General features: G+C 51.5%; 3 protein-coding genes across 14 annotated transcripts in view; 1 reads left to right on the top strand and 2 right to left on the bottom strand.

Annotated features, from left to right (window-relative positions):
* hdac5 (histone deacetylase 5) overlaps positions 1-7005 on the bottom strand; it is a 29294-nt gene extending 22289 nt beyond the window's left edge. The window contains exons 1-2 of one of the 5 annotated variants that reach the window (XM_086132145.1): positions 6865-7005; positions 416-588 (exon numbers count right to left, since the gene is read on the bottom strand). In XM_086132145.1, coding sequence (XP_085988271.1) covers positions 416-437 — 22 coding nt within the window. In that variant the 5' untranslated portion in view covers positions 438-588; positions 6865-7005. Of the gene's footprint in view, positions 1-415; positions 589-6681 lie in introns of all 5 variants that reach the window. The other 4 variants (XM_086132144.1, XM_086132143.1, XM_086132147.1 and 1 more) reach the window with 4 other exon arrangements.
* A 991-nt stretch (positions 7006-7996) lies between these two features.
* The window catches only part of LOC147192263 (protein TANC2-like), a 30410-nt gene continuing 21437 nt past the window's right edge, over positions 7997-16969 (bottom strand). For all 8 annotated transcript variants that reach the window (XM_086132991.1, XM_086132992.1, XM_086132990.1 and 5 more), the window contains 5 exons: positions 16785-16919; positions 16604-16704; positions 12581-16454; positions 9808-12351; positions 7997-9714 (listed from right to left, as the gene is read on the bottom strand). In XM_086132991.1, the coding sequence (XP_085989117.1) occupies positions 14924-16454; positions 16604-16704; positions 16785-16919 (1767 nt within the window). In that variant the 3' untranslated portion in view covers positions 7997-9714; positions 9808-12351; positions 12581-14923. The remainder of the gene's footprint in view (positions 9715-9807; positions 12352-12580; positions 16455-16603; positions 16705-16784; positions 16920-16969) is intronic.
* cyb561 (cytochrome b561) lies at positions 9812-14256 on the top strand. Its single transcript, XM_086133000.1, has 6 exons — positions 9812-9954; positions 11037-11247; positions 13024-13122; positions 13228-13331; positions 13400-13557; positions 13724-14256. The coding sequence occupies exons 1-6, from the start codon at positions 9892-9894 to the stop codon at positions 13914-13916; spliced, it is 828 nt and encodes a 275-aa protein (XP_085989126.1). The 5' UTR covers positions 9812-9891; the 3' UTR covers positions 13917-14256.

Here is a 16969-nt window from a genome sequence, read left to right as displayed (position 1 = left end):
TGGTTCCCCCCTCGGCCCCCGATAATTTGATACTGACTCCATTAATGATTGATTAATTTGATGGTGGATGAGTTGCGGAATTGTGACAGCTCTCCTACCCCGGACTCTGTAGGTTGTCGCGTTCCCCGACGATGGCATCGGTGAGAAGCGGACACCAGTCGGGTAGCCACAAAAATCAAACCGCGGGGCGATCGAAGATTTTCACTAACATGAGTGAATCTCTAAGGCCAAGGTCGACCCGGACAAAGGCGGCGGCCGCGGCGGCGGCTACCGTGGCGACAATAACGCTTCGGGCCACAGCCAGACATGGCATTTTCTCCGCTCGACTTTCGAGAGCGCTAAACTCATCGGCGGGGACGAGCAAATTTGTCAAACAATCACTCACAGCTGACATCAGGGATCAATGGAAACTTACCGGAGGTGTGTGACGAATTCATGGAGGCTGAATCTGGCCTTGGCTTTCTGATCCTTCAAGTCGGCGTGGGCGTGCGTTAAAGTGGGTCCTCCGCGTCGGCCATGTGTCGCAGGGCGGACGACGGATGGGCAGATAAACGGATGAATTCGACCTCGTCCTCGGTGGCGACTCTTCTGGGGGGGGGGGAGAAAGAAAGAATATTGAGCGATGTCTTCAAAACGGGGCTCATGCGCTTTGGATCGGAAGGAAGAAATGAAGATAACAGCGACAGTTTCTTGAAAGAAATTGCACCTCGTTGGTTTTTTGGGGGGGAGAAGATTTTGCTCTCCACATCAGATTTGATGTTGTGGAGAGCGGATGTTGTTTTTTAGACATATCATCGTTCTAAAATTGACACACCGTCTTGTGCTTCATTTTCATCTATTCATGCTCTTCGAGGAAAATTCACATTTCTGACAAAGGAGGATCAATGGTGGCTGATGCTCGTTTGTGTCAGGGTCATGTTGCTTGTGCCTATTTTATTTTATGCATAGTGTTATGAAAAGGTCAACTAGAAAATGAAAAATTGTGTCGTCACAACAAGAGTAGCTTGATAAGCAAACGCAGCGCGCAAGCTAGATCACATTTCACTCATCTTTATTTTCAATCATATGAAAAGCAGTCCTTCTTAAATCCTTCATTCACTTGATTTCATTTCAAATTGTTCGCAAATGTCGGATTGGACGTTTTGGTGACGGGTCGTGACCCCGAGCCCCGAGCAACTGCTGCTCCGTTGTCATTTTCAGGCCACGGCAAGTGGCAAAATGGCCACCCCCTGAGATGGAGAAAAGGGGATCGTCCGTTTTGGAACATATTCCACGGTCCCTTACATTGGGCTGCTCGGTAGTCTGGTGCCACCTACTGGCCCTTTTGTTGATTACAGCAACGAGAAGACTTGCAAAGAGTTCCAAAGCAACAGCCGGAAAGAAAACCTGTCCGTCCATCTATCCATTTTGCGACCCGCTTTATCCTCACAAGGGTCGCGGGGGGTGCCGTAGGCGCAGTAGGCGGGGGACACCCTGAACCGCTCGCCAGCCCGTCGCGGGGCACACCCGAGACCAACAACCATCCGCGCTCACACTCCCACCTCGGGACAATTTGGAGTGTTCAATCAGCCTGCCGTGCATGTTTTTGGAATGCGGGAGGAAACCGGAGCACCCGGAGAAAACCCACCACGCTGGGGCGGCGCGAACATGCAAATTCCACACGGGGAGGCCGGAGCTGGAATCAAACCGGGTACCTCTGTACCGTGAGGTCGACGCGCTAACCGCCGGCCCGCCGCAAAGAGAACCTTGCAGAAATGAGCATCCCGAGGAATTGTCTCCAATGCACGACGAGGCAAGCGGGGAACCCGCACGTCCGAGGGAAGGCTCGGTCTCATCGGCCGCCGCGGGATTTCAAAGATTTCAATTCCACATCGATTGACCTCTTGGCCGGCGGGCGGACGCTTTGCACGTGAGCGGCGCTCAGCCAAACAACGCCAACGTGGCGACGGCGGCGGCGGCCTCAAGCGAGCGCCGTCTCCTTTCGAATGCGACGTCCCGGGTGGAACGCTCCCGTAAATTGACCAAACTGCAAACTGCCGCCCGCGCACAGAAGTTAGGCAAGGACCTTTGGCCGTCGCCGTGTCGTCGCAAAGCCAGAGTTTAAGAAGACGGTACAGGCACGCCGACGACCGTATCCGAAGCCGAGCGCGCAGCGAAGACTGCGGTTTGCCCACCTGTGGGAGCGCCGAGAACTCGGAGCGGTGACTGACCCCTACATGCTCGTCATTTTTCATTGCAGCGAGAGTCAAGAACGCTTACGGGCACTTTACTTTTGGAGTCTTATACAAATGCACACATACATTTTTGTTTCAGATGTTTCATGATCAAAAATGATGATTGATTCAGTTCCCTAATTGATTAGTTTAGTGAATAATCGTTGCACCTCCGCGTGTGTTTTGACTGCGGCCAACTGCCGCCGCCGACAAAAGATTTTCGGGGCCATCGTACTCACGCGCCGGCCGCGGGTACCCGCTGCACTTTGGCATGTTTGAATTTTGTTGTGGGTATTTCTCTATTGTCACAAGTTACTCCTCATTTCTGCATTTAACTCATCGTCGCGCTATGACAGCACTTGAATGGATATTGCATCAAATTGGAAGCCGGGGAATCAAAACCTCATGCAAACGCGACCTAACGAATCGAAATTGGAATCGAACCGTCGGGCGATGACGAATGTGCAGCGATACAATCCGCCCGCTTTGAGGAAGTGTCGAAAAAACAAAGCCATGGACTGGAGGTGTCCTGAATTTGGCTTTGTTGACTGTGCGGCTCTTTTCCAGCTCCTTAGTTGCATGTCACTGCCAAGATAATGAGAGGAAATGTCCCCGAGAGAAGGGACAGAGGGTGTGTGTGTGTGTGTGTGTGTGTGTGTGTGTGTGCGCGCGTGTCACAGAACGGAGGACTTCAGCCTGTGGAAGTAACCAGACCAACCTGCCGGCCAACTGCAGCAGAGGTGAAAAGGCAAAAAAAAAGCAGAAAGGTCGAGGGGGATATGGAGCGTGTACGCCGGCGTCACGTGACTCTGCACTTCACTCCAACATGTGCCAAAGAATTAACAAAAATAGAAGACTCTCACTCTCCCGCCTCCTGCTCCTCCTCTTCACACCGGCGTTTCCTAAAATACCCGCTCCCCTCGCATGCGGGAGAGGAGCAGGAAGTGCTGCCTGGCAACCAAAGAGCCGGCTGCCGTGGCAACGCTTCACCTGAGCATCTCTTGCCTAAACAAACAAGCGTGAGCTGAGCGGCACGGAGAAAGGACGGCTCGCGCGGCGAAAGCCGCCGCCGCCGGCTTCGCGGATCGTCCGACGTCTTTCCCGTCGGCCGCACTTTTCAAGGTGCGCGGCCGCATCGTCGTCTCGCGGACTTCGCCGCAAAGGGAACGCCACTCTTCAAGGTCTCGCCGAGCTAGATCGGGGCTGTCCAAACCCTTTCGTTCGAGCGCCGCGTTCATCCGAAAGCGATTTTTCAAGCTTTTCGGGTGGCCAAGGGCCCCGTACCTCACTTGACGAGCCCCCCCTCCCCCCTGCACCGAGCAGTCGCCCAAACGCACATTCAGATACAAAACAGAAATACAGTAGTTCCCTTGGATATATCCAGAAAAACTGTTCAAAATGTCAATCAATTATTAGTTGTGGCACCTATTTTTTTTCGACACCCTCCCTTCTCACTCTGCCAAACTCCAGACTCCAACCTCTTCTTTTTTTTTTTAACTCGCCTCGTGGACCGTGACAAATGTCATTTTGAATTTATGCCGCGGGCCAGAGAAAAACGGATGGCGGGCCGCAAACGGCCCCGGGCCGCAGTTTGGATGCCGGCGAGACGGATCACAATTTGGGATGTCAGCACATCACGTGTGATGTCAGCGCATCCCATGAGAGCTCATTTCCTCCGGCATCAAAAGATTCAATCTGAGAAGTGTGGTTTGCTTTTGCCGTGTTTACGGGAAACTTTTTTCTTTTTTTTTTTAAATGAATAAAAAACAAAACGACACAAAGATCGGCTGTTTCTGTGCGGACGAGGCCTTCAATGATGTTAGCCCTGCCAAGTGATTAGCATTAGGAGGCTGTTTGCATCGCGTCAAACTGCTTTTAGCTTTTTATCATTAGCGGTGGAAATGTCGACTTGTACGTTTTTTTACACACACTTAAAATGTCGACGCGCAGTTAACAAAGGTTTCATGCTGACAACTGATCGGGAAGGCCAAGTTGCAGTTTCTGGATTGATAGCGCACGCTTCGGTGTTGAAAAGAAAACGGCTTGAGAAATGAATGTACAAGTTCGGACTTTTTGGGGGGGGGGGGGGGGGCGTTGCTGAGATGGACGTATCTCAAGTACCAGTGGTATCAGTATTTGGTATCAGTATCCGCGACCGGAGGAGTTAAGTACTCATACTGGTATCGGTCTTTAAAAAAAAAAACGATATCAGACATCCCTCATTAAGGAGAGTAGCATGGTTGAAAACCGTGCCCAGATATGAGCGGATCAATGTGAATGAAATCGGAGCTCGACCAGGGTCACAAAACAGACTGCTGACCAATGTTGTCGTTCTTCTTCATTTCTTGCATAAGATGCTTATAAAAATGAACGCCCGCGAGCTCTCGATTTCAAACTGAGGGACAAACGCCAAAAGTTTGGCGTTCCCTTCAAAAGGATAATTGATGATCAGAACATTTTGTCGAAGCCGGACGTCAACTTGGGCAAAACCCCCGCAAAATGACCGGCAACTTGAAGTGGGTTGCACTGCGCGGAGATATTATGCAACTAATGCGCCAAATGCACTCTTGACCCCTGAGATCTGACTTGTGGGCTTGAAGGGGGGAAAAGCGGCCATTATGCAGCTGCAAATCCCTCATTCAAAGTCCTTCCAACCAGACGATCGGCAAAGGGATTGAAGCCCCTCGGGGAGGCGGTGATGTGGCGGATTTAAACTGCAAAGAGCGTTCCGAGAACCAGTTTGTGAATTAGAAGCATGCACGACGGTCAACTCGATGACGCTAACAGGCAACGGCTTCGGACTCGTGTGGTGCTCGAGACTAGACCGGGGCCGAAGAGGCAAACTCAACATCGCGAGCCCGCAGCAAAGATTAAAACTCCGAACTTTGTAAAAGTGAGGCAGACATACAAACCAAAATTAAAATAAATGTCTTTTTATGTTTTTGTTTTTTAAAATTTCATGAAACCCGTCTGTGTCTTTTCTACAGCATCACTCGCAGGTCTGAAGTGGCAAGAAAGAAGTCAAGTGGGAGAGTGTATCGGAAAAGAAAAGTCAAATTCAATTCTTCTTCATGTCTACACAAACGGTTGCATCAAGAGTGTGTGAATAAAGAACCGCACTACACGGTGGCGGCAAGTCCCGCATGATGTCAAGTCGGTACATCAAAGTCAAATGGCTTGGATAAATCCTTATGATAATAACGCACCAACAGTGGTGTTTTAAGCTCGTTTAGTGCAGCGGTCCCCACCCGCCGGTCAGCGGACCGATACCGGGCCGCAGGGAGACAGACCGACGGGCCGTGAGCAAATTTGCTTCATCAGACGTGGCGGAAAGGTGCGCGACTCTCGCCAATCGGAGTCCCCCTTCAAACATTGCTTTTCGAGTTGAAATCAACAGAATCCGCCAATACTGTACACGAATGAAGGAGCAGTCAACAGAAAGTAAGAGGAGCCAATTGACCAAACGTACTGCTTGAGGATGCGCAGCCTATGCGCAGTCGTGACTTCCGAAGATGAAGCGATTTGGACAAGAGAACTTCCTCCCCTGACGACGAGGACGAGGAAGCCGTTGTCCGCGCTATGCCGTCAAAAACAAGGCGATACAAGAAACCTGTTGAATCGCTTGAGCAAGTCGCACCCGAGTGCTCAAGTGGAAAGCATGAAAGAAAGCGAGCAGAGTTTGTATAACCTGCCCGCGGAAACGTGAGCACTTCGCTCGCTAAAAACCACCCGGAAGCCACCGGATGGTAGCAATGTCGCCCACAGCTTACGTAGGACCGTAACTTCAAAAATGATAACATTTACATGATGAAGCGCATTTGTTATTCTTCATTTGTTCTAGTTCACGGGGTTATTTTATTTTAGTCTACATTTGTTGTCCAGTAAAACACCACTGTTTGAAACGAGCGAACGTTAATAAAACGTTGAATTACTCTACAATCATCTTTGTTGTCAGTAGCAGTGCTTTAAAACAGGCAATTTAGAAGCAATGGGGGGGGGGAAGATGGTTGCCGGTCCGCGAACAGCATGAACCAGTGAGACAAAAACGGTTGGGGACCACTGCTTTAGTGAGGCGGGGTAGTGTGGAGTGGTAGCTGTTAGCTTAAGGCGTGGACTGGAGAAGACCGACTGTCGGCTGCCTACTTCAGGCTGCCAACTTCCAAGTTGTGCCCTGGTTCGCTCGCTACACGCTGTCACTTGAATACGAACGCAATCATCGGCTAGGAGGCCGAGGCGCGTGGCTATTGTGTGGCCGAAAGTAGCTCGTCGCGTGTTGCGTGTGTTTTTCGAGATTCGCGTGTTTTACTAATCAGATCCCAGTTTTGTGTCCTTTAGCTAGCCATAGCAGCGCGTTTGCAAGTTAGCCAAGTGCGAAGAACGGCTCGACAAACCCAAACAATTCACTGGAGAGCTAGGCAATAAAAGGGAGCGAGCGGGGCAGTCACGCATAAAACGCACAAGCACTCACTGGCTTTCTCTCAGTGCACGGTTACCGTGGATGTCGGCGGGTCCTCCTGGAACGTGTACTAGTGCCGCGGTGTCTTCCCAGCGGCTCCGGCTGCGGCTCCGGCTCCCATCGCGGCTCGCAACGTCTCCACGAAAAGCAACCGCGGTCGGAACGTGAAATTTCCACAACCGGGCCGCGACTCACCTCCTAAGGTTTCGCCACCTCCATATTTACAGTCCGTCTCGCTACCGTTCCCCGCGCCTTCTCCTCTCCGCCGCTACCACCACCAACAACAACATTATTGACGTCCTCCTCCTACCACGTGACCGGTCTGCTGACGCTAAAAATAGACCCCATAGAAACCAATGGAAAGCGACCCACAGAAAGGCAGACGGGCAGGATTCGCCATGGACGAGCAGAGCTACGTTGAAGTTGATCTGAAATGCTTCACCCACCAACTCTCTAATTGTTGTAAAAACAAAGTGTAGGTGGTGACAATTAGCTGGTAGTGATAGGGCTACTTTCGTGTGTGTGTGTGTGTGTGTGGGGCTCTTAAATCTTAAAAACATGCCGCTGTCCAAATATTTACTGACCTAACTGGACACACAGCTCAGTCCTGTGACCTTTACATGAGGAAGCTATGGGGGAATAGAAAACGAAAGTGAAAAAGAATATATGACGAAAGACAGGGGATATGCATATGATGATCGAAAGGAGAAAGGCAGAAGAGACAGCAAGGGAGCCATAATGGTGGAAGGATGGATGAAGACGAGTGTGGAAGAACTGCAGTAGAAGAGAGGGAGCTCTGTGGAGGTGGAATAAGAGGAAGGAGAGCGCAACGGAGACACAAATAGAGAGAGAGAGAAGCAAAGAGCTATTCTGGTAATGATGTTGTTGCCATGGAGATGCTTTCCCCCAGTCAGACTACTCCACAGGTGCCTTGTGTTTTTTTTTTTTTCACAGCACGTCACTGATTGGTGGTGATCTGTTGGGACATTGACTGGTTGTCCGAAGTGAAGGGCAAAGGTCATCCCTTGCATGCCATTGCATTTCCAATGCATTTGGCTTCTGGTCACACCTGCAACAGTAGAGAAATCCTTGATCCCACCCAAGTACATGAGATGTCATTGGAAAGACCAGGATGTCCTCGACCGAGCACACCAGGACTTCATCAGCTTAGCATGATAGATATATACCAAAATCAAATGCCCACTATTCTTTTATTTATTGATTTAGAATTAATTAAGGGGCCAAAGGTGATCAAGGTGTGATCAACTCATTTTCAGATTCCCACATACGTGTAGCATGCCCTTCCCGAACAAGGATGAAACTTCACTGATGATTTTTGCCGTTTATTTGTGACACCACATATATCCGTAACCGTTGCCTAATCACCGTAAGAGCCAGAACAGATTTCACAACACCTCCAGATAATTAACAAACGTAGGTAACGTTCTACACGAAATATTTACAAACAAAAATGCTCAAAGATAAAATTCTGAGACAAAACACATCTTTTGCCTCTTGGGAGGGGCCGCCAGGGTGAAAAAACGTTTGGTATGACTCCGTCACAAACTTTGGCCAGACTTAGGACGTCAAGTTAGCTTTTTGCAAACTGGGCTACACAGAAAATGACAATTGAAATGTAAATTTCAAAATAAAATAAAATGAAAAAAGATGATGGTTCTTTGCACAATGTGTTTGTACACATACCACAGTAAGCGAGTAGTCATAACATCTGCTAATTTAGTAACAGAAGCATCACCATTCCCAACCCACTCTGGTAAAAATATACCCAGTCGGACTGCAGACAACATTATGGCGCTGCAAAGACGGTGGGAAAATTGGTCCATTGGTGCCAGTCGGAGTTATTAGACACTAAAAGAGATAAAGAAAAGACACACGCACACACTAGCACTGGTAAGCGGTGGTGAGTCAGATCTCTGCGTCACAGGAGAAATCAAAAATGTCAAGCAGAAAAACAGTACACACACACACGAGACACGAACAATCATGGCCGTGGGCGCCATTTTCAGACATTATTCAGGATAGCCTTGATAAGCTCTGTCGAACTTGTACAATAATGCCCACGTGGGAGGGTTGTCTGTGTTTTTTCACCCCGGCACATAATGGCACAGTTGCTTAACATCTGAGCCTTTGACTTCTGATTGCTAACTACATCTTGACATGTACCAAAGTAATATTGCAAAATTAGCTTGTCATTGTGGGAGGATGCTTCTTAAAAATGGCGTCACTGTACTCGAAAGAACAAGTTCTGCTCCAACTTGTGCATATGTCAAGTAGGCCGAGTGTCCCTCGCGCCTTCGCAGAAACATCTGGCGAAATGATGCGACTGCAGCGCCCTCAATGGGAGAAAAGGGGTACCGCCAGCCATGAGTCACCCCGGAACAAGCGCGTGAGGAACCGCTCGTTGTGGTCGGCGCTGCCCGGGGACAAATTTAGGCTCATTAACGTGACCAAGGTGAAGGCGTTTTATTGCCACCTGCTAACTATTTGTGTGTGTTGAACTCATCGACTGAAATGCAGTTTTCCTCAAGCAACTTTACACGACAGTCAAGAAAAGGGCTAAACTCACCATTTAGCGCCGTTTTCTTTTTTTTTTTTAAATCGCTCCTTCTTGGGCAAATGACATCCAAAGGCTTTGTTCGTTCTCCACCCGGAACAACGTCAGACGGAATTTTCAAACACGGCAGCTCATGACATTGAGAAGCAAAGCAGAAAACCCCCCAAACAAAAGGAACTCACCTAAATTACCTTCCGAAAAGAACTTACCTCGAAAACATTACAACACATTAACGAAATACTTTCAACGTGTAAAGAAATAAAAAATGAGTTTATGAAATTATGAAAAGACCCTCCTGTGAAATTAATTTTAAAATGCTTCAAAGACCGTCATCAAAAGTGGAACCCGTTTCTTCCTCTTGGGTTGCTCTTCTTTGGCGTTGTCTAGGCAACCAGCCCCGTCACGTTTGAGCCGGGTCGTCACTCGGGTCTGTGACGTCTCCATTGAGTTTGGATTAATGCCCCCTCCCCCTAAAAAACCCCAGCAGATTTCTTTTCAAATTTGAACATGACCGTCACAACTGGACACGGGCAGCAACGTAGCACGATTGATTGTGTTCTTACTTCTTTGCGGACTTTGGTGTAGTCACGTGGGTTGGGTCTGTTTCCGAAGCCCCAAGCGCTCCACTTGAGGGAGGAGGAAGGCGGATGTATAAATCCACACCTCGCGACTCTGCAAAACAACTCTACCCGGAGCACAACTACGACGTCGTAAGTATTGACGCGACTCTTTCTACGCGGCAGACTGTTTAAAAGTGATTTTGTGGTCGGGGCGATGTAGTCAAACGCGCGACGTCGGAACAGGTGGCAGCTCGCCCTTCTCACAATGGAGGTCCGTGTGCGAGACGGTCGTCATCTTCGTTCGATCCGTGGTGTTCTCATTTTGGAGGTCCGACATATGACCACGATATGAAATGGACAATGACATCGCCAGATTTTCGTTTTTCCTTTTTGTCGGGTGGGGAATGTGACACAACACTTGATGTGAGGGGTGCCCAGGAGGGGCGGCGCCTACGTCCGCGCGTCATTTGTATCATGCCATCCACAATCGGGGGTTCGTGAAACAAAATTCATACAGACACAAAACAAGGGCATTTCATTCAATCAATAAATCTTTTCAGTCAAAAGGAAAAAAAAGTCACTCTAGCCTACAGATTTCCGCAATATCGCGGCAATTTTAACAACGATCGATAAACCAACGTGTCGCATGGGAAACAATGACCACTAATTGATGGATGACGACTCGTTCAGCTCTTTTTCCAATTCATTTTGAAGAGGAGTTTGGGAGCTAAAGAATCCCGGCAGTATCCATGGATGCATCCTATTCTCACGAGGGTCTCGGGCGTGCTGGAGCCCATCCCGGCTGTCTATGGGCAGCAGGCGGCGGTGTGAGTGTGAGCGCGAATGGGTGTCGGTTTATGTGTGCCTTGCGACCGGCCGGCAACCCGCTCAGGGTGTGGCTCGTCGACTGCACCCGCACGCCCGCGAGCCTGGTGAGGATGAGCGGATTAGAAAATGGCTGGATGGATGTATACTTAGCTAGTCCTTGCGTGGGTTGGCTTGGTCATCAGAAACCATTCAGTGTGATAACTATGCAAAAGAAAATCAGGAAGGGTGAAAATCCTTTTTCACGTCACGGTGGACGCCGATATTGGAAAGAGAGATCTGATTAGTCTTCAATTCGATGTCCTAACCTCATCTACTTCCTAACCGAGTTTCGCAGATTGCAAGTAGAGCTCCAGGCAAAAGTCATGATTTGCGCGCTCTCTCCCCCCTCCCTCTGCGCGTCCCAGATCATGGAGGATTCTTCTGCTCCGCGTTCTGCACGCTCCACCTTTGCATGGCTGGTCGCAGGCTCGCAGGTTCTGGGCGTGACATCGGTCGTGCTGACTGGCGTGTGGATGGGTCACTACCACGGGGGCTTTGCCTGGGACGGCACGGACCAGGAATTCAACCTGCACCCTCTGTGCATGATTCTGGGCCTGGTCTTCTTACAGGGAGATGGTGAGCAGTCATCAACATCAGGATGAACTTCACACATCTTGATTTAATTCACCACCAGCTACTTTCATTCCCTTCTTTACCCGACCACGTGAAAAAAAAATGTAAAAAATATATAAAGACGTACCTGGGATTAATGGGAAAAAAAAAACATTTGGCATTGAATGAGTCAGACAAACGGATCATTAATAGTGTGTATGCGTGCGTGTATGCATATATCTATATATATATATAGATATATATAGATGTATATATAGAGAGAGAGAGAGAGCCATAGTTTGTCATGGCAAAGTCAAAATATGAACCCCTTATTAAACGCTAGTATATCATCAAAATATTAAATACAAGTCAATATTTTGGGCAAAATCTTGTGACTACAATTAAATGCTCTTCCTGCAGCATTACTAATCAATATCTGTGGGCCCATTTTTCTCCTTCCCCTCTCTCTCTCTCTCCCCCCCCCCTTTGGGTCCTGCAGCTCAAAGTACTTTTGGTAAACAGTCTAACGACATCAGCTTCTGCGGTTCAACAGGACAGCTGTCAAAGCAAAATTGCATTAAAGCGATAACAGCAAAGGTCAGCCCAACATTAGTCAGATGTTTACAAGTGATGAGAACACCCCAGGCGTGGGGGGGTCTCTGCACACACGCCTGCACTTGCAGCAGTGTGTGTGGTCACTGACTGTAACGGTGCCTTGCCACACCCTCACGTTGTCAAACGACCGTTTTAGCAAGAACGAGCCCGCTCGCTGGGCTTTGTGCTGCCGTTGTTTGCATTCAGCACCCCATTTGAAATTGTGGCCTGGAGCAGGGATGGTCCGTTGCGATCTTGTGGACAAAAAGAATCCCTATCTTGGAGCAAAGGAATCCATTCATCTAGGCGTGCAATTATTACTATTATTTTCTTCTTCTTCTTTTAAATGTCCATCCGTCAAAAGCTCAGTTAAGATGAAGGCCCATTATAGATGTCTTGCCATCTTTGCATGAGCCTTGGAGCAGTGCATGCAGCAATGTCACTTACTTTGTGTGTGTGGGGTTTTTTTTTGGGGGGGGGGGGCGGGGGCGTGGTAGACAGCTACACGGTCATCATAATTGTCCGGCGAAGCATCTTTCGGATACAAGAAAGATAAATCAGTCCTTAGAAGTCACGTCAAATGTATTTCTATATTCTGGACATGTTTACATTGTCAGTTTAAAACATTTATGCCGGCTTGTTCACAAACGGGGACACACGGAGTCCTTTTCCACTGTTGTCGACTGTGGTCTTCGTTTTCAATCTTTGCATCACAGGCACATCGAATATGTAGAAACATAAAATACAAATGAAACATACATACCGTTTAGGCCTGCTAGTGAACAAACGGGGGTACTTAGATATGGCTTATTCATCTTCTTAATTCCACTTCATTTCCGCAACTGGTCGCACCGCTGCGTGTAGCATCAGACTTGTGCTAGCGGAAAACAGGAAGTGACCTAAGTGTGCTCTCGGAAGTTAAGATCGCAAATTTTACCCATTTCGTTTATCTAGCTAACTAAATAATCTTTACAGTATACTGTAGTCCGACAAGTTGCAGTAAGGTATAGGAAAATGAAAACAAGGCACATATATAAGTTGCGCGCCGCGTCAAACGTGCAATAAGCATTAGTGGACCAACAGCGCCTCTTAGCGGCAGAAGAAAAGTACGGTTACACTTCAACAGCTGTGAGAACATTTCTCAGACCCTTGAATGGAAAATGTTTGCATTTTAAAAGTAATTTCTGTTCCTCTCTCTCTTCCCAGCCATCCTGGTCTATCGAGTGTTCCGTAATGAGGCGAGGAAGAATGTGAAGGTGCTTCACGGCATCATTCACTTGCTCGCCCTCATCATCAGCATTGTCGGTAAGTTCGGGAGAAAGAAGCGCTTCTGTTTTCGTGAGGCACCGTGCCTGACATCGCGCATTTAACGGAGGACATTTCGGTTGTCGTGTGATGTGTGTTCGTTAGGTATGGTAGCTGTGTTCGACTCCCACAGAGCAGCCAAGTATCCAAACATGTACTCCTTGCACAGTTGGTGTGGCATGGCTACCGTTGTTCTTTTTAGCTTACAGGTAGGTAGGTACACGTTTTACACGCACATATGGCAACAGATACTTCTTTTCGATTTTTCTCTTCACAGTGGGTCATGGGCTTGTTGTTCTTCCTGTTTCCCGTGGCGTCGTCATGGTTGCGAGCAACGTACCTCCCCGTTCATGCGTTCTGCGGTCTGGGCCTGTTGGCTATGGCTGTCGGGACCAGCTTGCTTGGTATCACAGAGAAGCTCCTCTTCAGCATCATGTACGTCCGCATCGACCGCATGAGTTATCAACAAGGCCACATGAATATATACTTTCTCTTCTTTGAATACCAACCGATACTACTGAGGCTTACCGAGCGCCGTTGCCAAGGCGTGGGGTGGGGCTTCACCGACCTACTAATCGTAGCCTCTCGTTCTCTGGCCCAGGTCAAGCTATCCGCGATTTCCACCCCAGGGGGTTCTGGCCAACGTTTTGGGCCTCCTGCTTGTATGTTTTGGAGTGCTGCTGTGCTACATCATCACCAGGGAGGAGTACAGGCGGCCACCCAACCCCGAGGAGGAATCTTTGGCGGTCCACTTCAAGACCCTGACGGAAGGGGGCTCGCCCGCAATGCCCTAACTCATTTGCTTCCTTCTGACGCAAACTGCTGCCGACAGTTTGACTTTTTGTGGAGGTCTCTTGAATCACCGATGATGGCGGCATCAAATTAAACCAGGATGCGGGCCAATTGCAATGAATGGATCGAGATGTATTGGAACCCCCCCAAAAGAAAGAAATGATGCCCGCTTTTGATTGACACCGTCAAAGAGATCTTGCATCGGTGTGGATGTGCGTTCGGTCTATTTGCTTGTTTGTCAACCGTGCGTGTATATTCTGTAGACCGTTAGTGCTTTTGAAGACATTGGACATTGGCGTGAACATGTTCAGAAAATAAAGTCACACATCATCATCATCATCATCCCCCGGTCGGTGTCAGGCCCCCAAAAGGTATGGAGTAGAATTCGTTCAGCTTCACTTGCACAACCGCCAGTCAAGAGTCTCACACGCAGCCCGCAGAGTAACGCGCTTCAGCGAGGCGGCAGGGACCTTTATTGACGGCTTCTCGTACATCCAATCGAGGTCCTACAAATTCCAAGTTGTCCAAATCACAGCTGCTGACGGCTGAACGCGTCGCGAACCATCGCGGGAGAGATGGAGAGGTCAGAAGTCTCGTTTGTCAGAAACGCACAAAAAGAAATGGGCTAACATTTGTCATCACAAAAAGCACCAAACTTCAAAGCAAGGAACGGAAAGAAGTCGGGCCCGTGACCCTGCGCAGGCTCAGCGGCATCAACAACGAGTCTCCTAATGTCTTGGAGACCAAATGGGATATTTTGCAACGGGAGGCGTCGAGTCGCCACCGAGTCCGGAGGAAGTCGCAGCGGAGGATACCGGTCCGCCCGGGACGGTCCCGCTCCTCCTCGTGCTCGGACGACAAGCCCGCCACCTCGCCGTAGAGGAACTATCGGACGGCTTGTTGCAACGTGCGGCTCTCGAAGCGCATCGGCGCCAGAGCGCCCCTGGATGGCTTTCAACGGTCATCGGTCGTCGTCACGGCCTTCCTCGAGCCTCGCCGCTCGCCGTCTCTAGACGTTCGACTCCACAAAGGGTCTTTTGGCTTTGACGGGAGAGGCGGGACACGTCTTTCTATTGAGCGGCAGCGTCCGCGTGAGCTTCGCCTCGACGCAAGTCGGCTTCCGGCCGCCGACGCCGGGATCCTCGCCCGGCAACACGCGGTAGCAGGGCAGCCGCGCCTCGCAGTGGCCGTTGTTGTTGCTGCGGTTGTGATGGGCGATGAAGAAGGCCGGCTGCGATCGGCCCGGCTCGTCGCCTTGTTTGTCCGGCGACGTGACGACGGTGTCCACCGAGGACACGGCCCACGACCGGGAGGGGCCGAGGGCGGATGGGGAGGCGGGCGGGGCTCGCGGCCGCATTCTCGCAGACTCGTCGCCGAGACCCACGTGGGGCGGCGCGTTCCTCGACGACGAGCGGCCGGCCTCTCCGGGATACGTGCCGCCTCCGACCGCGCGCTCCGTCCGGGGCGGGGGGTCGGGCGCCGGATGGTCCGGGGGACCCGCGAGCCGGGTGAGGGCCGGCGTCCCGAAACCCGGGCCCCGGTTGGCCCGCTGCCCGCCGACGAGGCTGCCGCTGCTCGCGGAGGAGCGGACGCCGGGGCTCTGGGAGCGGACGGCGGGTCTGCGGGGAAGGGCGGGGGGGGAGGTCGGGTGTCGCGGGGCCGCCCGGTGAAGGTAGCGCCGATCGTCGGCCGGCGCTTTGGCCATTTCCGTCACTTCCACGGGGTAACGGGCGGCTTTGGATTGGTTGCGGCTGTACTGGCGGGGCTGGCCGAAGCGGCTCATCGCGGGTTTCGGCGGGTAAAGCGGCTCCGCGGCCGCGCTCTCTCCGAGACACGGAGCTCCGCCCCCCGCGCCCGCCAGCACCTGCTGGCTGGCTTTCATATCAAAGGGGCTTGGGCAGATACCCTCTCCGAGTTCGGCGAGTTCTTGCGGCAGGTGGGCAAACTGCGAGTAGGCGGAACGACCCAAAAGCGCGCTCGACCGAACCGCCGAACTGGGCTGAGCCGTTCTCACCGGCTGGACGTTGGCCGGTTGCGGCCGGTGCTTTTGCTCGTGAAGAGATCTCCGCTGCCCGTCGTGCAGCTCCATTGCCCGGCGCGGGTCGGCGGGGTGCAACTTGCGCTCCGGCGCGGGGCTGCCGGGCTGCGGGTCCTGCCGCGGCGAGGTCGCGGGGCTCGGGCGGCGGTACGGAGGCGAAGAGGGCGAATGGGCGGGGCTCGTCTCGGGGCCGCGCGCGTGCTGACTCGGGGGGAGGGAAGGAGGCAACGCCGCCCCCGGACGGCCGCGGACGTCGCGCCGATTTCTGCCCTCGTCATCTCTGGCAAAGGCCTCGTCGGCGTGAACCCGCAGGCAATCCAAAGCTCCGGACCCGGCGTTGTCGTCGGACGAGACGTTCTGCGCGGCGGGAGCGCAAGCGTCCGGTTGCGGCGCGTGCTGCCGACACTCCTCCTTGACCCGAGACAGGAGCCGTCGAATCTCCCGGTTGGAAGGAGACAGGCGGCTGGCTTCCAGCAGGTCTTCCAGGGCTGCGCCAAACTCTCTGCGGTGGGAGAAATGACGAAGAAGGGATCAAAACGTCTCGCCGGTGAGGCGTAACCGCGAATGGAGGAGGGGCGGCTCGGATGCCGAAGGGGGCCGCCATTTTCCATCAGAGCCAAATCGCTCTCGTCGGCGTCGCGGCCGCCTTACCGGCGACTGCGCTTGGCGCGGGCTCTGGCGTAGAAGGCCTCATACGATTTGGCTTTGAGCTCCAAAGCCCTGGTGGCGAACTCCTCTGCGAGGCCGAAATCCTGCGGGCCCAAGTTCGCCTTTGAGCTCAAACTCCGAGACGAGGCGTCGCAAAAGTGCGGCCGGAAGAGGAACGACTCACGTTCATCTTGCGGCGACAGCGCGACAGGTTGAGGAGCACGCACACTCGCAGCTGCCTGAACGTCTTCGGCTCGTCCGCCGGAAACTTCTGGAGCGCAGACTGATAGGAATGTGCCGCTTCTCTCACTTTACCTTGCTACACACACAATAAATGCTTGGTTGGTTGTTCACCCCCCCCCCCCCCCT

Source organism: Hippocampus guttulatus, chromosome 16 (assembly GCF_054856545.1).
Source record: "Hippocampus guttulatus isolate MCC_2025c chromosome 16, RoL_Hgut_1.0, whole genome shotgun sequence".
Taxonomy (NCBI): domain Eukaryota; kingdom Metazoa; phylum Chordata; class Actinopteri; order Syngnathiformes; family Syngnathidae; genus Hippocampus; species Hippocampus guttulatus.
This window is presented reverse-complemented; position numbering and strand designations above follow the sequence as displayed.